The sequence below is a fragment of the Mandrillus leucophaeus genome, unplaced genomic scaffold (assembly GCF_000951045.1).
Source record: "Mandrillus leucophaeus isolate KB7577 unplaced genomic scaffold, Mleu.le_1.0 Scaffold639, whole genome shotgun sequence".
NCBI lineage: Eukaryota > Metazoa > Chordata > Mammalia > Primates > Cercopithecidae > Mandrillus > Mandrillus leucophaeus.
In genome coordinates, this window is record NW_012106908.1 from 775,762 (window position 1) to 800,856 (window position 25,095).

A 25,095-nucleotide genomic window follows, 5' to 3' on the forward strand; every position below is an offset into this window, starting at 1 on the left:
TTGGAAAACTATTAATTTTGGGGGAAAATAGGACTAATTTGAGGATATGTAATAATTTTTCTGTGCTCTCATCCTTAGAGGTTATATATGAGAGCTTAAATGGTCACTTTAAAATACAAAGAACTGTGGTAATGTCATGTTTAATCTTTATATTTTAAAAACCTTGGCTTAGTTTTTTAAAAATATTATAGAAACTCTAATAATTAAATAGAATGTAGAAGAAATGTATACATACGAACCAAGAGGATTCTTGGATTTTTAAGTAACTTTTTTTAATTACAAATGAAAATATTTTCCCTTTTGACATTATATAGAAACCTATACTGAATTGTCTAGTCAATTAACGTGTATTTATTGAGACTTAAACACATGCCCACAATGTGCCTAGTAGTGTATAAGAAATTAAAAATCTAAGATACACAGAGATCCTTTTCTTATTGTTTATTGTCCTGTATTTATTTTTAATTTGCAGTGCACCCAAAATAACTTAAAATGTCTTATAAGAAACACAGGGTAAGAAATAAACTAGAGTCAAGAGTGAAGCTAATAGAAAAATGTATGCTGTCAAGCTGGGTACAGTGGCTCAGGCCTGTAATCCCAGCACCTGGGGAGGCCGAGGCAGGAGGATTGCTTGAGTCCAGGAGTTTGAAACTAGCCTGGGAAATATAGCAAGACCCGTCTCTACAAAAACATAAAAAAAATTAGCTGAGCATAGTGGCATGTGCCTGTAGTGTTAACTACTCCGGAGGCTGAAGCAGGAGACTCACTTGAGCCCAGGAATTTGAGGATACAGTGAGCTATGATCATGCCACCACTCTCCATCCAGAGTGACAATGAGACCCTGTCTCAGAAGCAAACAAAATGTATGTTATGAGTAAGCTATAAACTTTTATTATTATTATTATTTTTTGCTGTTGTTGCTTTTGAGACAGAGTCTTGCTCTGTCACCCAGGCTGGAGTACAATGGCTCGATCTCAGCTCACTGCAACCTCTGCTGCCCTGGGTTCAAGTGATTCTCCTGCCTCAGCCTCCGGAGTAGCTGGGATTACAGGCACCTACCACCACGCTGGCTAATTTTAATATTTTTAGTAGAGGTGGGGTTTCACCAGGTTGGGCAGGCTGATCTTGAACTCCTGACCTCAGGTGATCCACCTGCCTTGGCCTCCCAAAGTGCTGGGATTACAGGCGTGAGCCACCAGGCCCGGCTAACTTTGTTTTAATTATTTTAGCAGCTAATGCAAAAAGAGAAACGTGGGTGGACATAATTATTTATAGATTAAAAACAAGGCAACTGCTTAGAAGATGCATAAATCTAATAATTAGATGAGTTTAAAAAAAAAATCCTGATGAGATCCCTTCATACAGAAGGCATTGCTGTAATGAAGTGTCTTCAATCTGTGTCTTCGGATGCATACTTGTTCTTAAAAAATGTTCCTTGATAGAAACCAAAAGTATATTACCGAAGTATAATTTGATAAAAGCAATTTGAATGGGAGATCTCACACAAAGTAATCTACAAACATGATTCTCTCTTGTTCCTGGAATGTACTTCCCCCTGTCCTTTTAATCCCTTTAGATCTAATCTCAAGCAGAAATTCCTCTACAAACCTTTTCCACATCTTTCTAAGTCAAAGCCTGCATTTATAGATTCTCATAGAACCGTGTTTAGGTTTGTGGCACTTGTGCTCTTAAGTGTGAATCTACTCAAGGGCAAATGGTGATAAAGGCCTCACATTCCTGCTCTGTTTTACAACTCTAGTAATTTTTACCTGACAAAAATAAATAAAGGCAGGAATGTAAGGACTTCTAGACTTCTACCTTGTCCTTAAAACAAAACAAAACAAATTTTTTATTTTATTTTATTTTTTATTTTTATTTTTTTTTTTGAGACGGAGTCTCGTTCTACCGCCCAGGCTGGAGCGCAGTGACCGGATCTCAGCTCACTGCAAGCTCCGCCTCCCGGGTTTACGCCATTCTCCTGCCTCAGCCTCCGGAGTAGCTGGGACTACAGGCGCCCGCCACCTCGCCTGGCTAGTTTTTTGTATTTTTTAGTAGAGACGGGGTTTACATCATGTTAGCCAGGATGGTCTCGATCTCCTGACCTCGTGATCCGCCCGTCTCGGCCTCCCAAAGTGCTGGGATTACAGGCTTGAGCCACCGCGCCCGGCCAAAAAAAATTTTTTAAATTTTTTTGAGTCTCACTTTGTTGGCCAGGCTAGAGTGCAGTTGTGCGATCTCGGCTCACTGCAACTTCTGCCTCCCAGATTTAAGTGAGTCTCCCGCCTCAACCTCCCAGATAGCTGGGATTACAGGCATGAGCCATTGTGCCTGGCCTAAAACAAAAATTTCTTTGATTTCTAGTTTAAGAAGGGAATTGAGCATGCTGTTAGCATTTTCTCTCTCTCAATTAAAATGATTATTAAGAATTTTTTTTTAAATGGTAAGTCCATTACAATGAAGAGAAAAAGAGAGGTTGGAAGGGCCAACAGAGTAGAAAGGAACAAAGAAGTTGGAAGCTGGTTGATGGATGAACTAGAGTGGATGAATCTGGAGCCCAGAATCCAGAGCTTTCAGAGCCTCAGTGGAGCTGGGAGCGCCTTTCCTGGCAGAACCCCAACAAAGTTCTTGGCTAGGAGTTGGAAGTAAGGAGGGTAGAAATAAGAAGGTAGTGCTATAACATGGAAATTAATTAAAGCCTGTATGTAAACCATCCCCTTAACCAGCTGTTGCCGACTTACTCCCTATGACAATGGACAGGTTTTTTGAGATAAATTGAACAGAATGCCTGAGAAGAACTGGGACTGCTGGGTATGGCTTTGGGACCCCAGGGTTAAGCCCTCTTCCAATGGCTTTGAGGGGTCCCTGTGCTCGGGCTGGCTTCCCACTCTAATGCCAGGTGCCAGTGCCAGTCAGCAAGCCTCCCATATACACAGAGCTCCCAGCCAACCTTTCTGTTTTGGAGATTGTTTTATCTTGAAAACAGACCCACTGCTTAGAATACTGAAGTTGGAGACAGTGTTTAATCATTTGACATATAAGGAAAAGCAGAATGTGAATGACAAAGACCAAGAGAAACACAGCAGCGGATCCTCAAGGAAATAGAGGAGAACTTTTAAAACTTTGGTTAATGTCATCTTGGAGACTTCAGAAAGTTTTTGTATTCATAAAACCAGGACGTGATGCTGTGGAGAAAAAAGGAATGATCAAGAAAGAAGCAAGGATTCTTAGAAATTTAAACGTGATTGCTGGGGAGAAAAAGAGGAAGGCACCAGAAGATAATGGCCAGGAAATCTTCCAAAATGCAGAGGGAAATAATGATAAAAAATATGAGACAACATGCAGATAAATAGCTAATATTTACTGAGGCAATTTGTCAGGCATTATTCAAAATGCTTTGTGTTTTAATTTAGGTTAATCTTCACAACTTTATGAAGTAGGTGCTGTTACTCTCTTTTTAGAGAGGCAGGCGTTGATAATAACTTAAGTCACATGGCTAGCAAGTGACAAAACAAGCTCAAACCCAAGCAGTCTATTTCCTCTTGGCCTTATTGTATGGCACTGAAAACAGTTAGAAGCCCAGAAATGGTGCGTGATAGTAAACAGCTCTTCTGTTTTCTCAGCCTTGGTTTTCTTATTGAAATTTAGGGAATAGCACCTTCCTTCTATGGGACAGGATTAAATGAATTGGCATTTGTCATATGGCAGACACTCAACAAATGGTAGCTTTCTCTGTGGTTTATTCATTCCCCTCCCTTTGGCCAGGAGGGATTATGCCTTACTTAGTTTTTAATTCTCTGTATTCATCACAGAGTATGCTACATAATGTCAAGTGAACGTTATGAGGGTGATACAGTTGACTGAGGAGTCTCTAAAAGGAGTGTTCAGGGGAAAAAAGTATGTAAGAACAATGTGATTCTGAAAAACAGCACCCTTGCCTTTGAACCTGAGATACAGGGGAGTATACCTCCACTTGAGATAGTTGTAAAGGTAACTTATCAGAGAAGTGCCAGGATTTGGTTAAGGTAGGGAGTGAGGGGGATGTAACAGGCTAGCATTTCATTGTGTATGGTGATTATGGCCATAGGAATAAAATGAGGAAGTTGAAAGGTAGAGGGTAGGGACATGAAATAGAACTTAACTTTCCTCACTCACCTCAGTGTAATAAGAGTATTCTGAAAGAAGATAATGGGTTTTCTGGGTTTTTTTTGTTTGTTTTTGAGATGGAGTCGTCTCTCTCTGTCACCCAGGCTGGAGTGCAGTAGCTCGATCTTGGCTCACTGAAAGCTCCACCTCCCAGGTTCTCGCCATTCTCCTGCCTCAGCCTCCTGAGTAGCTGGGACTACAGGCGCCTGCCACCATACCCGTCTAATTTTTTTTTTTTTTTTCATTTTTAGTAGAGACAGGGTTTTACCCTGTTAGCCAGGATGGCCTCAATCTCCTGACCTAATGATCTACCCACCTCGGCCTCCCAAAGTGCTGGGATTACAGGCGTGAGCCACTGCGCCCAGCCGATAATGGGTTTTCTTAAACCCGTATTTTACAACTTGGGTCCTGGAAATACAAGTATAGTAAGTGTTCTGGGAGCTCATATCTAAGGCTACTTGGGTCTGAATCTTCCGGGTAAATAATCTTTAAAAAATTTTTTTTCTAAAGTGTTCTTATGTCTTTATCACTGAAATGAAATAATGGTTCTTGCCGGGCGTGATGGCTCACGCCTATCATCCCAGCACTTTGGGAGGCCACGGTGGTCCTGAGGTCAGGAGTTCGAGACCAGCCTAGCCAACATGGTGAAACCCTGTCTCTACTAAAAATACAAAATTTAGCCGGGCATGGTGATGCACTCCTGTAATCCCAGCTACTCGGGAGACTGAGGCAGGAGAATCTCTTGTACCCGGGAGGTGGAGGTTGCAGTGAGCAGAGATTGCATCAGTGTACTCTAACCTGGGCGACAAAATGAGACTCTCTCAAAAAAAAAAAAAAAAGGGCCAGGCACGGTGACTCACACCTATAATCCTACCACTTTAGGAGGCCAAGGCAGGTGGATCACCTGAGGTCAGGAGTTCGAGACCAGCCTGTCCAACATAGTGAAACCTCATCTCTACTGAAAATACAAAAAATTAGCCAGGTGTGTTGGCGGGCGCCTATAATTCCAGCTATTCGGGAGGCTGAGGTAGGAGAATCACTTGAACCTGGGAGACGGAAGTTGCAGTGAGCTGAGGGCACGCCATTGTACTCCAGCCTGGGCAACAAGAGCAAAACTCCATCTCAAAAAAAAAGAAAAAGAAATAATGGTTCTTCTTTTTTATTTTTTATTTATTTGTTTTTTTGAGAAGGAGTCTTGCTCTGTTGCCAGGCTGGAGTGCAGTGGTGCAATCTCGGCTCACTACAATCTCTGCCTCCCAGGTTCAAGTGATTCTCCTGCCTCAGTCTTCTGAGCAGCTGGGATTACAGGTGCGCGCCACCACATTCGGCTAATTTTTGTATTTTTAGTAGAGATGGCGTTTCACATGTTGGCCAGGATGATTTCGATCTCCTGACCTCGTGATCTGCCCACCTTGGCCTCCTAAAGTGCTGGGATTACAGGCGTGAGCCACTGCAGCTGGCCAAAACAATGGTTCTTAATGCCGTACTTCTCCAGTAGCCTCAGCTATCTTAAGTGTAGCTGAGAACTGGGCAGTAAGCACAAGGGTTTCTGAGGAGCCACAGAAAGAGACCTAAAGATGATATGCACAAGTTCAAGTATAGTTTAACAAGAACCACCCAGGTCTTCACTGAGAATCTTAGCTTTTTCTCATTTCTTTTTTTTTTGTTTTTAATTTTATTATTTATTTATTTTTGAGACGGAGTCTAGCTCTGTTGCCCATGCCAGCATGCAGTGGCACGATCTCGACTCACAGCAACCTGTGCCTCCCAGGTTCAAGCGATTCTCCTGCCTCAGCCTCCTGAGTAGCTGGGAATACAGGCCTAGCTAATTTTTGTATTTTTAGTAGAGACTGGGTTTCACCTTGATGACCAGGCTGGTCTCGAACTCCTGACCTCAGGTGATCCACCTGCCTCAGCCTCCCAAAAGTGTTGGGATTACAGACGTGAGCCACCGTGCTCGGTCTGGTTTTTTTTTTATTATTATTTTTTTATTTTATTTTAAGTTCCAGGGTACACGTGCAGGATGTGCAGGTTTGTTACATAGGTAAACGTGTGGCAATGTGGTTTGCTGCACCTATCAACCTATCAACCTGTCACCTGGGCATTAAGCCCAGCGTGCATTAGCTGTTTATCCTGATGCTCACCCTCCCCCATTTTTCTCAGTTCTATAAAACTGATTTATCTCTCAACCTACCAGTTAGAAGCAGTAAACTAGGAGGAAGGCAACATTGGGCTGCTAGGTAATATTTTTAGAGAAAAATTGGACCTAAATACTACAAAGTACATAGCAAGATGGAGTCATTTAATATATTACTAAGTTGCTTTATTCCTCCCAAGCCACAGTACTCTAATCTGTGGTCATTATGCTGATTCTGGGATAACGATGGAAGGTTAGAAGATGCGATGGAAGGTTAGAAGATGCGCAGAATAAGAAGGCACTGTCATCAAGAAATCAATGAATATTTTAACACTTAGAGATGCAATTTTAGCCACCTGCAGATTTACTTAAGTGAACATCTTTTGACGAGGGAAAGATAAGTGAACCACTGTTGTCCTAAGGAGCAGTGGGGTACTAGAAAGAACTCTGAGGATGGCTTGGAGACATAGATTTGTCTCATGATTAAGTAATAATATTAATAATCCTCAGGATTAAGTAAGAATAAAATGAGATGATGTATGTGCAAATGCCCTGTAGATTGCAAAGACTGATGCAGATTTATTTTTATTTTTATTTTCAATAGTTTTTTAGGAACAGGTGGTTTTTTATTACATGGATAAGCTCTTTAGTGGTGATTTCTGAAATTTTGGTGCACTTGTCACCTGAGCAGTATACACTGTACCCAGTATGTAGTCTTTTATCCGTCACTCCCCTCCCACCCTTCCCCCCGCGAGTCCCCAAAGTCCATTATATCATTCTTATGCCTCTCTGTTGTGATACTGATTTCAGATTATTTTTCAGTTTGCTCATTATGTTTTAAAATATTCTCCCAGCACTTCGGGAGGCTGAGGTGGGAGGATGGCTTGAGCCCAGGAGTTTAAGACCAGTCTGGGCAATATGGTGAAACCTGTCTCTACAAAAAATAAAAAATTAGCCAGGTGTGGTGGTGCAAACTTGTAGTCCCAGCTATTTGGGGAGCTGAGGTGGGAGGATGGCTTGAGCCAGAGAGGTTGAAGCTGCAGTGAGCCATGCACTGCAGCCTGGAATCGATCAAGACCCTGTCAATGGATGGATGGATGGATGGATGGATGGATGGATGGATGGATGGATGGGTGGGTGGATAGATGGATGGATAGATGAAAATATAAAATAATAAAAATATAAATATTCCTCAGAAATTTAACTTTGATGGATTGCTTATCTAAAACATTACTGATCATCTCTACAGATGTGCCAATTGCTTTCCAGATTTCTATATTCAGATGAAGTTCAAATTGGTCCAGAAACAGTTATGACCACTCTTTATACTGCCAAGAAATATGCAGTCCCAGCCTTGGAAGCACACTGTGTGGAATTTCTCACCAAACATCTTAGGGCAGATAATGCCTTTATGTTACTTACTCAGGTAAGTAAATGTAGCTAAGGTATGTATCATTGTAGTTTTAAAATTTTGAGTAAACTATATATGGGTGTTTAATATTTCCTGGAGAATTCTAGATTATAATTTTAAAGTATATATTATTATTTTTATAATACAAATTGGGGAAATATATCAGATCCGTAAGATTTTAGAATTGAAAAGTGTGTTAGAGGCCATGCACGGTGGTTCATGCCTATAATTCCAAGACTTTGGGAGGCTGAAGCAGGTAGATCACTTGAGGTCAGGAGTTCAAGACCAGCTTGGCCAGCATGACCCCATCTCTACTAAAAATACAAAAATTATCCTGGCATGGTGACACGGGCTTGTAATCCCAGCTATTCAAGAGGCTGAGGCAGAAGAATTGCTTGAATCAGGGTGGCGGGGTAGACATCCTGGGAGACAGAGCGAGACTCCATCTCCAAAAAAAGCATATTAGAGTTAATACGGTGCTGGATCATATAGGTGAAGAAGCTGAAGCCATATATATATATATATATAAAAGTGGGGTGTTGTGATTCAAGGTTAGATAGCTATTTAGGATTGGAGTTGAGATTGAGATCCAGTATTGTTTCTGCTTATGATTGAGAGTATGATAGCATGAAATTTTATGAATGTCTTCGTTCTCAAATTTTGCTGGATCTGGAATAAAGATGGAATATTTCAAGTCCTGAAAAGTTCTAAGATTAATGATCTTTGGACCTGTAATCTGGAAACTTGCTGATCCACTCCTGGAGGAGTTAAAGTTTTAGGTTTATATGAAATATTCTTTTTCTGACATTTTTAAGTTTTCACTAAGTATGGGATCCATATAGAAAACTACATAGATTGTGGCTGAGTATGGTGGCTCAAGCCTTTAATCCCAGCACTTTGGGAGGCCAAGGTGGGCGGATCACTTGAGGCCAGTAGTTCGAGACCACCCTGGCCAACAAGGCAAAACCCAGTCTCTACTAAAAACACAAAAATTAGCCGAGCATGGTGGCGCATGCCTGTAACCCCAGCTACTTGGGAGGCTGAGTTAGGAGAATCATTTGAGCGTGGCAGGTGGAGGTTGCAGTGAGTCGAGACTGCGCCATTGCAGTCCAGCTTGGGTGACAGAGGGAAACTCTGTCTCGAAAAAAGAAAATTACACGTATTCTGAGTGTATAGTCTAATGAATTTTTACAAACTGAACACAACTGTGGAACCTTTAACCAGTCCTTAACAAATAGTATTTAGCATTTGTTATATGTGTGTAAACTGAGCTTTATACTTTGTATATAAACAGTTTTTTTCTTTTTAGACAATGTTGTAATCCTATGTAAAAATTGTTTTTAAAATTCTAAGGTGATAAAATACCCCATTTGATATTAGTACTGGAAATAATCATTGATGGCCCCTAGCTCAACCCTCTCATTTTACAAACGGGAAAATTAAAACCTGGGGTAATTAACTGACTTTCCAAACCCTCATAGGCTGGGTAGGGCCATGCCCAGAGCTCTTATTTCCCAGTTCAGTGTTCATTCTATCATTTAGAAAATGTTTGGTACCAGCCGGGCACGGTGGCTCATGCCTGTAATCCCAGCACTTTCGGAGGCCGAGGCGGGGAGATCACGAGATCAAGAGATCAAGACCATCCTGGCCAACATAGTGAAACCCCGTGTCTACTAAAAATATAAAAATTAGCTGGGCGTGATGGCAAGTGCCTGTAGTCCCAGCTACTCGGGAGGCTGAGGCAGGAGAATTGCTTGAACCTGGGAGGCAGAGTTTGCAGTGAGCTGAGATCACACCACTGCACTCCAGCCTGGCGACAGAGTAAAACTCCGTCTCAAAAAAAAAAAAAAAAGAAAATGTTTGGTACCTTTTAAAAACATCTTCTGTCATTAAGTATTTGTAGTTACAGAAGAAAGAACATTATGATGTCATCTCTTCTTGGACGTAATTATAGAACTCCATGTATGCCAGACACCAAATTATCCCCTTTACCTATATTTTAGCACTTACTCCTCACTATGATGCTGTGATGATGTAGTTTAATATTATTATCGCTTTTTTTCTTTTTTCTTTCATTTTTGAGGCAGAGTCTCACTCTGTTGCCCAGCCTGGAGTGCAGTGGTGCAGTTTGGCTCACTGCAGCCTCCACCTCCCAGGTTCAAGCAATTCTCCTGCCTTGGTCACCCGAGTAGCTGGGATTACGGGGGCACACCACTACGCCCGGCTAATTTTTTATTTTTAGTAGGGACAGGGTTTTACCATGTTGGCCAAGCTGGTCTCGAACTCCTGACCTCAAGTCATCCACGCACCTTGGCCTCCCAAAGTGGTGGGATTACAGGCATGAGCCATCATGCCTCGCCTGTTATCTCCTTATCCCCTTTTTAAAGATCAAAAATGGAAGCTTACAGAAGTTAACATCTTATTACTAGACAGCAGTGGTAAAACTAAGGTCTCACCTAAAATCAACAGTTGTTCAGGTTTAGTGATACTGATAATAGCAGAATGTACTGGGAGATAATTGTATGCCAGGCTCCTTTCTCAGCACTTTGTGTACATTAATTCATTTAATCCTCACAATAACTTCATGAGGTGTAGGTTTTCAAAGTAGATTTTCTTATTATCACCATTTTTAAGTAAGGAAATTGAGGCACAGAGAGGTGAAGTAACTTGACCAAAGTCATATAACTAATAAGTGATATCTCTATTTTTTCCTCTTTTGAATCTGTGATTAAAATCTAGTAAATAAGTTGATACTCATGAGATTCTTTATTGTCCAAGCAGTTTTAATGCATGTAGAGATGATCACTTAACTACTTTTATTTTAAAGGTGAGATATAAATTCAGAAACCAATAAACTAAACTTTGGCAGTTAAAATGCAGATTTTGGTTCAGTAGGACCAGAATAGGGCCCCAGAGTACATTTCTAACAGGCATTCAGATGACACCAGTGTTTTTGGAGCAGATTTTGAGTAGCAAGGGTTAACAGGTGTCACTATGAGAAAAAAAGAACTTTTCAATATCTTGTTGGTCTGAGATTCCAATATTACATTACATTTTTCACTGGTGGGGTCATGCGAATTAGCCCATGAATTGTCATGTGAAACTTCTTGTTCCTGCCAAGTGAGTCATTTGAATTGAACATGTTCATTTACTTAAGAGGGCTTTTGCAAGCTTCTCTCTAAAACAAAGTGCCAGTATACTGTACCAGCATGATTTATAGAGGGAAAAACACTTTTTATGAAGTGTTATCAGAGGTAATGCCAAAATCAAAGTCAGTTTTGAGAAAATTTATTTTACCCTAAATAGCAGCAATAGATTCCATAGGAAATTTGATATTGCCTGTGTAAGGAGTGATAGACATTTTTTTACCCTGAATAAGAAAACTTTTATAAAAAATTGTTTTTCCTAGAGTGAAAGATAAATTTTTATATAAACACCAACTAAAAATATAGTTGAGTTGGCCAATTAAAGTATCTGTTGAGGCTGGGTGCGGTGGCTCATGCTGCAATCCCAGCACTTTGGGAGGCCAAGCCGGGCAGATCACGAGGTCAGGAGATCGAGACCATCCTGGCTAACACGGTGAAACCCCGTCTCTACTAAAAATACAAAAAAATTAGCCGGGCGAGGTGGCGGGTGCCTGTAGTCCCAGCTACTCGGGAGGTGAGGCAGTAGAGTGGTGTGAACCCGGGAGGCGGAGCTTGCAGTGAGCCGAGATCGTGCCACTGCACTCCAACCTGGGCGACAGAGCAAGACTCTGTCTCAAAAAAAAAAAAAAAATCTGTTGATATTAGAATTTCACTTTATAAAAATGTATTGCTTCATACTTTGAAAATGTATAACTGTGATCCTAGACTAGATCGTGTAATAAAAGGAAAAATGTTATTAAAAAACATTGTTGGGCCGGGCATGGTGGCTCACGCCTATAATCCCAGCACTTTGGGAGGCCCAGGTGGGCGGATCACCTGAGGTTGGGAGTTCGAGACCAGCCTGACCAACATGGAGAAACCCTGTCTCTACTAAAAATACAAAAAAATTAGCTGGATGTGGTGGCGCGTGCCTGTAATCCCAGCTACTTGAGAGGCTGAGGCAGGAGAATTGCTTGAACCTGGGAGGCAGAAGTTGCGGTGAGCCGAGATCGTGCCATTACACTCCAGCCTGGGCAACAAGAGCCAGACTCTGTCAAAAACAAAAAAAACAAAAACGAACAAAAAAAACACCCGAAAACAACAAAAAAGAAACGTTGTTGGGGCAAGTGACAAAACTGAAATACAGCCAGTGGATTAGATAAAGATACTGTTTTGATGTTAAATTTATCAAAGTTAATTACTGTGATTATGTAAGAGAATATCCTTAATCTTAGGAAATTTAAGAGTAAAAGCCCTCCAAGCCTGGTGGCTCACGCCAAAAATCCAGCACTTTGGGAGGCCGAGATGGGCGGATTGCTTGAGCCCAGAAGTTGGAGACCAGCCTGTGCAACATGGTGAAACCTCGTCTCTATTAAAAAATACAAAAGCCAAGCACAGCGGCCCATGCCTGTAATCCCAGCACTTTGGGCAGGTAGATTGCTTGAGGTCAGGAGTTGGACACCAGCCTGGCCAACACGATGAAACCCCATCTCTACTAAAAATTCAAAGATTAGGTGGGTGTGGTGACATGCGCCTGTGGTCCCAGCTACTCAGGAGGCTGAGGCAGGCGAATCCCTTGAACCTAGGAGGTGGAGGTTGCAGTAAGCCGAGATTGTGCCACTGCACTCTAGCCTGGGTGACAGTGAGACCTTGTTGCCAAAAAAGAGTAAAGGCCATGATTTATGCAACTTACTGTCAAATAGTTTAGTCTCTCCTCCCAGATAGATGTATATACATATATATATGGGAAAAAAAGTAATAAATGAGGCAAAATGTTAAATAATATTTAAATAGATAAATCTGGATAAAGGGTATATGGGTTTTCTTTGCACTATCTTTACAACTTTTCTGTAAATTTGAAATTCCAAAGTATTTGTGTGTCTAAACAAAAAAGGTACAGTTAAAAAAAAAAAGAAGGAAATTCCGAATGAAAATCACTTTGAGGGAAAATTGCATGAGATAGATTTAATATTTATTAATACAAATTTTTTCCTTAGTGCTAAAATTATTTAAAATTTGACAAAGCAAATTATTGTAAACAGGCTCAGTGTATAATCTAGGGAAGTGCATTTTCAAACATATTCGAGTATTCTATACATATTTTATATTATGTGTAAATGTTTTAAATTTAAAATATATATATAAAAATTTAAAAATATATTTAAATTAAAAAAATCTAAAGCCAATGTGTTTAATGTTTTCTTCTCTCCCCCATAAAACACATAACTGTTTAGATATTTATCAGTTGTTCAGTAGTATCTGAATTATTGGATACTTTAAAATGAATTTTACTTTAAAATTAAATGAAGAGTCATCAGTCATGCCAAATAATTAGTGTCATTTATGATATGATTAATTAATTGGTAGTATTCTCAGAAGGTTTCTACCCAACCCAACATAAATACCTTTTGGGCATTTAGTATTTGCCCATCCTCTAAAATGTAAAGAGAACTGACCCCAGGCCAGAATGAAAGGCTGGTCATTGGCATGCTTATCATCATACCTCCTTTTTCAGTGTTTCGGCTTTTTAAAAACCTTGCTTCAATTTGACTTGGACTCCCCCTTCATATAGACTTTTTTTTTTTTTTAATTATAACATACGTATTGATAAAAGCACATATTGTAAGCTTGACTTCTAACATCTTAAAGCCAAAATTAGTTCTTCTGGAATTATACAGTACATATTCTTGCTTATTATATATTCTGGCTTTTTTGTTCATCATTAGGTTTGTGTGGTTGGTTTATATTGGTTTGTGTAGTTGTAGATTGTTCATTCTCATTGTTGTATAATATTCCATCATGTGAATTTATGTATTTGTTCTTGTGTTATTAGACCTAATTTTGCTTAGGTTCCCAGAACTCTCATGCTCTAAAATTCTTGTACCCTATTTTCTCCTCAAAATCAAAACAGGCAATGGAAGAGAAAATCTGATATTTGTACTGTTGTGCTTGACAATTGATATTATAGTTTAGTGAAAAGACTATAAGATTCAAGTCCTAGCTTTGCAACGTATTTAACTAGATGATCTTAGGCAAGTCACTGTACCTCTCCGAACCTCTGAAAATGGGATAATAATGTAAGCCTTATCTAACATAAAGGGTTCATTAAGGATCAGAATAAGTAATGTATAAGAAAATAGGCTGTATACACACACACACACACACACACACACATATAAGCGCACACACACACATATAAGCACATAAAAATAAAAATAACAGGATTGGTATTGGTAATGTGAATTTGTTCTTATCTCAGCAGGGCATTTGTATTTTTAGCTTTTCATTTCTGATTGTAGAATGAAAAGTTTTAAGAATATGTAAACATTATCACTGTATTTCAAGTAGATATTTTTACATAATTAGCAGTTATAACTGTTGACAATGTTAACTTCAAATATGTACGGCCTGAAGGTAAAATAACTGTGAAGTTAAATAACTATCTCTTTATATGTTTAGGCTCGATTATTTGATGAACCTCAGCTTGCTAGTCTTTGTCTAGATACAATAGACAAAAGCACAATGGATGCAATAAGTGCAGAAGGGTTTACTGATATTGATATAGGTAAGTTCACTATGAAGTAAATTGTTATATTTTAAGTACAGTTAATGCCTTACTTGTCAGCCTTGTTGGAGAAGGAGCTATTTTTAAATTAGTGGCTTTCCCAAATGATTGAAGTCTCTCTGAGAGTGTTGCTTTCTTTTGTTTTAGGGAAAATATTTCTAAAAGTCTTATCTACCTCATTGCCTGTTAAAAGATTTCAAATCAAATATTCACTGAATGCTCACCATATGCATGGCATTATTCTAGGGTCCACAGGAAATATAAAAAAGAGTAAGAGGCGAGTTGTCTTGTTAAGGAAACGTCTAATTGGAGAATCAAGGAACAAATATTTGAAAATTAAGATTTAAAATGCTAATAGAAGAGAGGGCATTAATACCTGGGTGATGAAATGGTCTGTACAGCAAATGCCCATGACACAAGTTTACCTGTGTGACAAACCTGCACATGTACCCCTGAACTTAAAATAAAAATAAAAAAAAAAAAACAAAGAAGAGAGGGCATATGGTAAAACGTGATTTCTGTCTTTTCTAAATTAGATATGTAGAAAATAATTACTATGCAAATTCAGAAAATGGAGTGATTACTTCAGATCACAGTAGTGTTAGGAAAATTTTGACAGAGGAGGTTCTGATATGAGCCTTAAGGAATGGATAGTACAGTAGGTCCTTGAATAATGTCGTTTCATTATAATGTTGATAAGAAAAACGTGGACTCCTGGCGGGAGGCCACTATCTATAGAGTTTACGTCTTCTCCTATATCTTCGTGATTTTCTCCAGGCACTCTAGTTTCCTCTCACATCCCAAAGATGTGCATGTTAGGTTCTTTGGTATGCCTAAATGGCCTCAGTCTGAATGAGAGTGTGTGTGAGTGTGCCCTGTGATGAAATGACGTACTATGTGGGATTGGTTCTTGCCTGTACCAAGCCACTGGCAGATGTGTTAAAGTAAGAAGTTAAAGCTACAGCCACCTGAGACTCTGAACTGGAATAAGTGGATTGGAAAATGATTTATCAAGTAAAAATTTGTAAAGTATATGATAATCATACAAACGTTTGATGATAAATGACATAGTATGAAAGTGCTGGGAAAGCCCACTATGTTACTTGCTTTTGAACTGCATTGTGTGGGAGGTGCTCCTCAAAATTTTCACTTTGTAAACGTTTACTTCTGGATTTAACCCACCACTGCTATAACCACTGTCACTCACCGATTCACCAAAAATTGGTTAAATGATTATCTTTCTTGTCTTTATTAATCTTTCTTAAGTGTATGTATAGCTCACATTTGTTTCACTGTTTAATTTAGAAGTGCTTTGAGTATTTAGAAGCTTGGTGGTATTTTTGTGACCAGAAATATGCCGTAAAAACTTAACTCTTGTTTATATCAGCTATCAGAAAGCAACGGTAAAATTGCTTTCATTAGACATTGTTTCATTTGAAGTCACAGTTTCCAAGAACCCATACGTTGAGGACTTACTGTATTTGGATAATGGAGAGGGGAGGGCATTAGGGGCAAGTGGAACCTCAGGTATAAATGAGGAAGGAGATGCAAGACAGGTTAAACCCAGGTGATAGAGGACCATCTAATGATAGGCTAATGATGTACATTTTGTCTTGTAGGAGAGTAGAGAGATCTAATCCAGGCCCATGGCTTTAAATACTATCTTTATGATGATAACCCAAAATATGTATCTTCAATCCTTGTCTTCTTGGCTACAAACTCATATACCCAACTGTCTACTTGACATCCTCATTTGGAGATTTTACAGGCATTTGAAACAGAACAGCCAAAGGAGAACCATTGATTCCCCTCACTGTCTGTTAGGTCTGTTCTGTTCCTTTCAAACTCTTTTCAGTCTTCCTTAGCAACACCACCATGAACCTGATTGCTTGGGCTAAACACTTCAGTTATTTATTATTACTCCAGTTATTTATTATTATTCTTTATTATTCTTTCTCATACCCCACATGTGGTCTTATCAGCAGATGCTCATGGCTCTACTTTGAATATGTATCCTGAATCTGACCACTTCTTACCATATCCATGGCTACCACGTAGTCTAAGCCACCATTCTCTTTTACCTGGATAATTGCAGTGGTCTCTTGTCATCTGTCCTTTCATCCAGGCTTGCTCCCATACACTCCATTCTCTACATGGCAGCTAGAATGATCTTTATAAGTAAAAAATCAGGCCATATAACTTCCTTGCTTCCAGTGTCTTCCCACTGCCATTTGCATAAAATTTAAATTCCTTATCAAAGCTCACAGGGCCCTGTGAAATCAGACCTTGTATTTGTCAGGGTATATTAGTCTAGGCTGTGGTAAGAAATAGACCCAAAAGTGCATACTGGCTCAAACACAAAAGAAGTTGATTTCACACTCATATAACAGACCAAGGGAGTATTATAGTCAATAGGTAGTTCTCTCTTGTTGTTCTGTCATTCGCTGGAGCCTAGCTATTATCTGTGTTTTGCTGGCAGATGGGAGAAAGTGTGGATAGGGAAAATACCCACATATTAAAAGCCTTGACCCTGATATAGCACCTATATTTTCACTGTTATTTTATTGGTCCCATTCAGTTGCAAGATCTCACCTAACTTTTAGGGAAGCCAGGAGATGCAGACTAGTCACACCTCATGAAGAAGAGAAAACATCTTTGGTAAACAGCTAGAAGTCACTACCTACATCTGACTTTGTCTCCTACCATTCTCCCCCTAATTCAAGTCCCATATATGCTGGCTAGGATTATTTATATTCCATTCTTTTGTATTTGCTATTCCTTCTGATTAGAATCCTTCTCCCCCTGAATCTTTGCATCTCAGATTAAAGGAGACCTGAGACTTCAGACCTACTTAATTAGATACCGTGTTCCCCTAAGCAATCTCTGTTGCATTACTCTTACTCTGATTTAATTTCCTTGTAATACACATTGCTCTCAAAGTCTTATCTAGGTATTTGTCTCTGTGTGTGTATATATATATGTTGATTGTCTACTTTTCTCTCCTAGATTGTAAACTCCTTGAAGGCAGGGACTTTGTCTTGTGTACAAGTGTATCACTAGCACCAAAGACAGAAGAATATAGTACATGTTCAGCTGATATTTGTTGATCAACTGGACTGACTGGCTGTGTCTAGAATAATGCCTTTTCTTCCCATCTTGGCTGGCTCTCACGCAGTCTTAAGATCCTGGCTAAAATAACACTTCCACATGACTTATTTTTTGAGAGCTGATACCCCACCCTCCTCCATGATGCTTGGTATATTCCTCTGTTCTAACATCCTGTTGTTCGTTTGTATATTGCACAGTACCTTGGGAACAAATAATATACTGCTTATAATATACTGAAGGACAGGGACTAAATCAGATTCCTCCCGAGCACCCGCATGTGGTGTCTGTTGAGTTACTGGATATTTGAGAGCCCTAAACACTGCCCAAGTTGTTAACGAAACATTACGTAATCCTAATTTCCTTCCTATTAGGGGCTGTCAAATGCTTCATTTGTTCTTCAGTCTGTTCTCATTTGAAGTTTTACTGCTTGCATCTGGGTAACATACACCTTATAAATAGCTCTTAAATTATGCATGCCGTTGGAGCCTGCTAATCTTGAAGTATGTGCCTTGTACAGGGTAGAAGCCCAATAAATATTTGGTCATTTGATTTGACTCACAGTTGTTTATATGAAAATTCAGTATTGTGTTACATTTATGAAACAATCTGCTGTGTTTTTCTGATCTTTATTAGGTTCTCAGCTTTAACTTCTTACTTTAACACATCTGCCAGTAGAAGACCTATGTGTTTGTCTTTCTACCCCATCGACTAGTTTGTTTCAAATGTACTTGTCAAAAATTGGTAATTAAAAAGCATTTTTTATTAATGTTATTATTATTATTATTATTTTGGTAGAGAGGGGGTTTCACCATGTCGCCCAGGTAGGTTTCGAACTCCTGGGCTCAAGCCATCTGCCCGCCTCAGCCTCCCAAAGTGCTGGGATTACAGGTGTGAACTATTATGTCTAGCCCCAGAAAATGGTAATTCAAGAGAAGACTGGGAACTGAAAGAAAGGGCTGGCCTTAGGAGCTTTTTATAGCTGTCTTATATTCTCAGGATGTTTTTTCTTCTCTGGGATTTGAATATGTATTCTGGAGGAAGAGATACTGTTTCTTACAGCCTTTTGCTAAAGGAAGAAGATAATTTATCATGTTGATAGAACAAAATGAATTTACACCAAGGGTAGTATGATGTGCTTCTTTTTTTAGTAATAAAGGTTATGTGTTTATCTCTGCAGAAGTTGTTAGCATACCAAGTGGAGACATGTAGGTTCAAAGTCTTCTGGTTTTCCATCAAATGGTTAAATATTGTCATCACTGTATATTCTTAATCCGACAAGTATTGTGGCATATTGATTGCTTTTAATTTACTTGTGAAAGGGCTTCCTGGTGCCATAGTTTATAGTCATCCGCTTAGCTACAATAAGAGATACTAAAGTTTGATTTTTAAAAAAAAAATTATGTGTAACCAGTTTATTTTTAACATGTTATTAAAGTCTGGGACTTTGAGACCTTTGCTAGGATATTACTTATGTTTGATATTAAGCAAATATTTGGCTCTTAGCATGTGTAGACCATTGCAGAAAAGTTTTTTTTGTTTGTTTGTTTGTTTTTTTGAGACAGAGTTTTGCTCTTATCACCCAGGCTGGAGTGCAATGGCGTGATCTCAACTCACTGCAGCCTCCGCCTCCTGAGTTCAAGCAATTCTCCTGCCCCAGCATCCCGAGTAGCTGGGATTACACAGGCGCCTGCCACCACGCCCAGCTAATTTTTGTTTTTTTTTGTGGAGATAGGGTTTCATCCTGTTGACCGACCAGGGTGGTCTCGAACTCCTGACCTCAGGTGATCACTCGCCTCAGCCTCCCAAAGTTCTGGGATTATAGGAGTGAGCCACTGTGCCTGCCGCTATTGTAGAAAAGTATTTAAAGAAATGTTTATCTGTTATGTATTTCTGGATAATGTAATCATATTTAATGCTTTAATTGATTTCTGTTGTGTGTAAGTATAGCATACTCATTTTTATTTAAATTTAATATAAAGTATAACTATTAGATATTTCATAGAAGTGCCTATGTTATCTAGGTTCTTTAGAGATTTTTCCTATCCATCTAGAACTGTCCTTTTTTAGGAACTGGAGTATTTATTACTATTTTTTTATTAGCTCAAACACATTTATTTATTAACCAAAGGGATGATCCTAATTAATCCAACACACTTCGAAATAGCTGCATGTAAAATGTTTGTGATAAAGATAATTAGACACAGTAATGAAAAAAAAAACAGTATGGAGATTTGCTCATTGAACTGAGCTTGGTCATTCTCTTAGTTAATTCCTGTCCAAAGTGATGATGGAATTTTTATTCTACTTTTTCATAGATCCTAGTACAGGTGACATTGTTCATGACACAGTCCACCACTAATTTCCCATCTTTCAATTTTCCTGTTATTGTGCTTTCCTTCCCATCATACTCCTGATGCAGAACCAATGCACCATCTGTAAAGTTGCAGACAGTCTGAGTTTTTCTGCCATCAGCTGTGGTTTCTTCAAACTTCCTTCCCAGGGTACAAGAAAACTGTGTTGTTTTCAGAGTGCTGTCAGTTTTTATGGTGAGGTTTTTGCCATAACAAGTGATGATACAATTTGGCTTGGCCATTGCGCCCATTTTGTGCAAAGCAATTCCCACTCCTAACTCGTTCATGTATGCATCAAAGCCTTTGCTGTCCACCAGGCACCATCTTCCTTCCAGCTGCTGAACTGTGGCCGTGGTGGGCGTGGGTGGGCACAGGCAGGCAAGCAGGCGGGCGTGCAGAGTGGGGTTGAAGTCGGCGTGGACAGCGTGCTGTCGAACTGGGGTATTTATTTTGACCCTTTGAGAAATCTAAGACATATTTTATGTTAAACAATATATACCGAATATAATTTAGGATTCTCGCAATTATTAATACTAAGTATCAGTTGCATTAGTATTGTACAGTAAAACCCTCAGGTCTGTGAAGTGTTGTTTTTTTAAAAAAGCTCTATAAGACCCTTGATTGCTATTCTTTTCAAGTGCTTAACGTCTTCTTTTCACAAATTTCCTCTTTTCTCTATCCCTGTTGGATTGCAGTTTATCATTTCATTCTAGCATATTAGCCCCTAAAGCCCCTTTCTCTTCTGAACTTCTTGCTTCTGGGCTGCTAGAACTTAAAAGTAACTAAGCTTATTTTAATTTTGCCTATCATAAGAGGAAAAGTGTTCTGAGTGAGGACCTGAGGTACAGACATGACGTTTATACTTGGATGTCAAATAGGAATTTCAAACTTAGTATGTCTAAAATGAAACTTCAGCTCTTTCCCCACCCCAAACCTGCGCCTTCTGTGATCTTTCCCATCTTAGTTGATGCCACCCTCATCCCTCCAGTGCATAAGCTATATAAACTACCCTCATCCCTCCAGTGCATAAGCTATATATAACTACTCTTGACTCCTCTCTTTAAGTCACACCTCACATCCAATCTGTTAGGAAATCTAATTGAATCTTCCTTCAGAATATATTCCAAATATGATCAGTTTCACCACTTCTACTCCTACCCCCCCTTGTCCAGGTCACCATCCCTGACTTGGATCGATGCAAGAGCCTCCAACTGGTATTGTCTCCACTATAGCCTCTTCTCAACACAGAAGCCAGGGTGATCTTTTCAGAACATAAAATGTGACAACTCAGAACCCTCCAGGCATTCTCCATGTCACTCAGAGTAAAAGCCAAATGATCTACAGGGTGCTACATGATTGCCCCTGCTCCCCACAGCCTCTGGCCTCCTTGCCTGCTATTCTTCCATCCTGCTCGCTCCACTCCACTACGTTGGCCTCCTAACCATTCCTCAGATATGCCAGGCACACTTTCATATGAGAGCCTCTGTACTTTTAGTCCTGGAATACTCTTCCTCTAGGTATCTATTTGGCTTACTCCCTCACTTCCTTCAAGTCTTGGCATAAATGAAGCCTGCCTAAACCACCCGATTTTATTTTATTTTTTGGCACAGTCTCACTTTGTTGCTTGGGCTGAAGTACAGTGGCATGATCATGACTCACTATAGTCTCAACCTCCCGGGCTCAAGTGACCCTGCTGCCTCAGCTTCCTGAGTAGCTGAGACTACAGTTGCATGCCACCATGCCTGGCTAATTTTTAAAAACTTTTTTGTAGAGATGAGGTCTCACTATATTACCCAGGCTGGCCTGAAACTCCTGGGCTCAAGCCATGCTCCTATCTCAGCCTCCCAAAGTGCTGGGACTGCAGGCATAAGTCGCCATGCCTGGTCCCTTCCTATTTTAAACTGCATTTCTGATTCTCCTTAACCTGATGTATTTATCCACGTATATCATCTAAGATACTCTAATTTACTTGTGTTTATTTAATGTGTTTCTCCTCATTAGAATGTAAGCTCCGTGAGGGCAGGAATTTTTAACTTTTTGTTCAGTGACATATCAGTGCCAGCTGGGCGCAGTGGCTCACGCCTGTAATCCCAGCACTTTGGAAGGCCGAGGTGGGCAGATCGCTTCAGGTTGGAAGTTCGAGACCAGGCTGGCCAACATGGTGAAACCCTGTCTCTGCTAAAAATACAAAAATTAGCCAGCTGTGGTGGCCCATGCCAGTAATCCAAGCTACTCAGGAGGCTGAGGCAGGAGAATTGCTTGAACCTAAGAGGCAGAGGTTGCATTGAGCCGAGACTGTGCCTCTGCACTCCAGCCTGAGCTACAGAATGAGACTCTATATCCCTTCCCCCCGCAAAAAAAAAAGATATATCAGTGCCTAATAGTACCTGGCACATAGTGAGTGCTTAATAATAAGTATTAATGAATGAATGAGTTATAATCTGTAGACTTTAAGAATTTATGTAATTAACTTGGAACCTTTTTCTGTGGCTTGTTAATCTTACTCTGGATAGTTGAGTTTACTTGATAAATGGCATAAATATATAAGGAGAGTACTATATCTAATATTGCATGTATGGTAAGTAATAAATTGATTGTTAAACTGATTTTTGTGGAACACTTCTGAGTTTAAGCCCATTAATTATTTGTATTTTAAAGTTTAAAGTCTGTAGTTTTAAGTGTCTAACCTATTTTTTGTTGAGATCTGAAAACTTAATATAACCATGTCTGTTGGTATTGGTTAGAGAGCTAAAGTATTTCTAATTGGGTTTATTTTGTATTTTGCCTGCAGATACACTCTGTGCAGTTCTAGAGAGAGACACACTCAGTATTCGAGAAAGTCGACTTTTTGGAGCTGTTGTACGCTGGGCAGAAGCAGAATGTCAGAGACAACAATTACCTGTGACTTTTGGGAATAAACAAAAAGTTCTAGGAAAAGCACTTTCCTTAATCCGGTTCCCACTGATGACAATTGAGGAATTTGCAGCAGGTAAGGGTATAAATTCACCAAAATCTATTTGAAACTGTTTTAATAGTCTGTCAGGGCTGGGCATGGTGGCTCACGCCTGTAATCCCAGCACTTTGGGAGGCCGAGGCAGGTGGATCACTTGAGGTCAGGAATTCGACACCAGCCTGGGCAATATGGTAAAACCCCGTCTCTACTAAAAATACAAAAAAATTAGGCATGGTGGCAGGCGCCTGTAATCCCAGCTACTTGGGAGGCTGAGGCAGGAGAATCGCTTGAACCCGGGAGACGAAGGTTGCAGTGAGCCAAGATCATGCCATTGCATTCCAGCCTGGGCGACAGAATGAGACCCCCCCCAAAAAAAAAAAAAAAAAAAGGTTTATCAGTCTCCCTGTGCCAGAGAGGAAAAGAAGCTGTTATTTATTCAGTACTGATCACATGACAAACATATATGCAAGTGTATGATTTCATTTAAGCCTTTCAAAATTATATTATCCATATTGTGTAGGTTAGAGAAGTGAAGTTGGGAGAGGTTGAGTGCCTTGCCCCAGATTGTGACAGATCTTTATGACTTTTTTTTTTTTTTTTGGAGACAGTCTCCTTCTGTTGCCCAGGCTGGAGTGCCATGGCACAGACACATTTCACTAAAGCCTCCACCTCCCAGGTTCAATCAATCCTCCCACCTCAGCCTCCCAAATATCAGGGACTATAGCAGGGACTATAGGTGTACACTACATGCTCAGTTAATTTTTTAATTTTTTTTGTAGAGACAGGATCTCACCATCCTGTCTGGGCTGGTCTTGAACTCCTGGGCTCAAGCCTTCCAAAGTGCTGGGATTACAGATGTGAGCCACCACACCCAGCCCCTGTTTGACTCTTAAGGTTGATGCTTCTGGTTAAAATCAGATCTGTTTTGAGTCTCCATGACCACTTATGACCACTTATGACCATATCATAATTGACTATTATCTGCCTTTAAATCATGGCCAGGTTGATTCAAAAGAAAGAAAAGTCTCGTGATTTATTTTTTATTTTTTATTTTTTTTGAGACAGTCTCCCTCTGTTGCTCAGGCTGGAGTGCAGTGGTGCGATTTCAGCTCACTGCAACGTCCACTTCCCAGGTTCAAAACGATTGTCCCACCTCAGCCTCCTGAGTAGCTGGGATTACAGGTGTGCACCACCACAAGCTGGCTAATTTGTGTATTTTTAGTAGAGACGGGGTTTCATCATATTTGTCAGGCTGGTCTCGAACTCCTGACCTCAGGTGATCTGCCCACCTCGGGCTCCCAAAGTGCTGGGATTATAGGCATGAGCCACTGCGCCTAGCCCTCAATTTTTAAAAAAATAATTTCAACTTTTATTTTAGATTCAGGGGGTAACATATAGATTTGTTTCATGGGTATATTGTGTGATGCTGAAGTTTGAGGTACAATTGATCGCATCACTTAGGCAGTGAGCATAGTATCCAGTAATTAGTTTTTCAACTCTTTTCCCGCTTCTGTCCCTTCCTCTTTCCCCCTTTTTAACAGTGCTCAGTGGCTATTGTTTCCATCTTTATGTCCATTTGTATGCAATGTTTAGCTTCCACAAGTGAGAACATGTGGTATTTGGTTTTCTGTTTCTGCAGTAACTCACTTAGAGTAATGGCCTCTAGCTGCATCCATGTTGCTGCAAAAGGCATGATTTTGTTCTTGTTTATGGCTGTGTAGTATTCGGTGGTGTGTGTGTGTCCATGGGTGCGTATGTATGTATCACATTCTCTTTACCCAGTCTACCACTGATGGACACCTAGGTTGAGTCAATGTCTTTGCTATTATGAGTAGTGCTGTGATGAACATATGAGTGCATGTGTCTTTTGGTGGAACAATTTATTTTCTTTTGGATATATAACCAGTAATGGGATTGCTCTGTTGACTGGTAGTTCTGTGTGTTTTTCTTTTTTTTTTTTTTTTTTTTTGAGACAGAGCCTCACTCCAGGCTGGAGTGCAGTGGTACAATCTCAGCTCACTGCAACTTCCACCTCCTGGGTTCAAGCAATTCTCCCACCTCAACCTCCCAGGTAACTGGGACTGCAGACGTCCACCACTACGCTCAGCTACTTTTCGTATTTTTTGGTAGAGACGGGGTTTTGCCATGTTGGGCAAGCTGGTCTTGAACTCTTGACCTGAAGTGATCCACCTGCCTTGGCCTCCCAAAGTGCTGGGATTACAGACATGACCCACTGTGCCCGACCTTGATAGTTCTGAGTTCTTTGAGAAATCTCCAGACTGCTTCCCACAATGGCTAAACT

At 40.0% G+C, this 25,095-nt stretch overlaps 1 protein-coding gene across 1 annotated transcript in view; it reads left to right on the top strand.

Annotated features, from left to right (window-relative positions):
- Positions 1-7,553: 7,553 nt before the first annotated feature.
- The window catches only part of BTBD1 (BTB (POZ) domain containing 1), a 41,040-nt gene continuing 23,498 nt past the window's right edge, over positions 7,554-25,095 (top strand). The window contains exons 1-3 of the mRNA XM_012000665.1: positions 7,554-7,706; positions 14,276-14,381; positions 22,632-22,829. Of these exons, the coding sequence (XP_011856055.1) occupies positions 7,593-7,706; positions 14,276-14,381; positions 22,632-22,829 (418 nt within the window). The 5' untranslated portion in view covers positions 7,554-7,592. The remainder of the gene's footprint in view (positions 7,707-14,275; positions 14,382-22,631; positions 22,830-25,095) is intronic.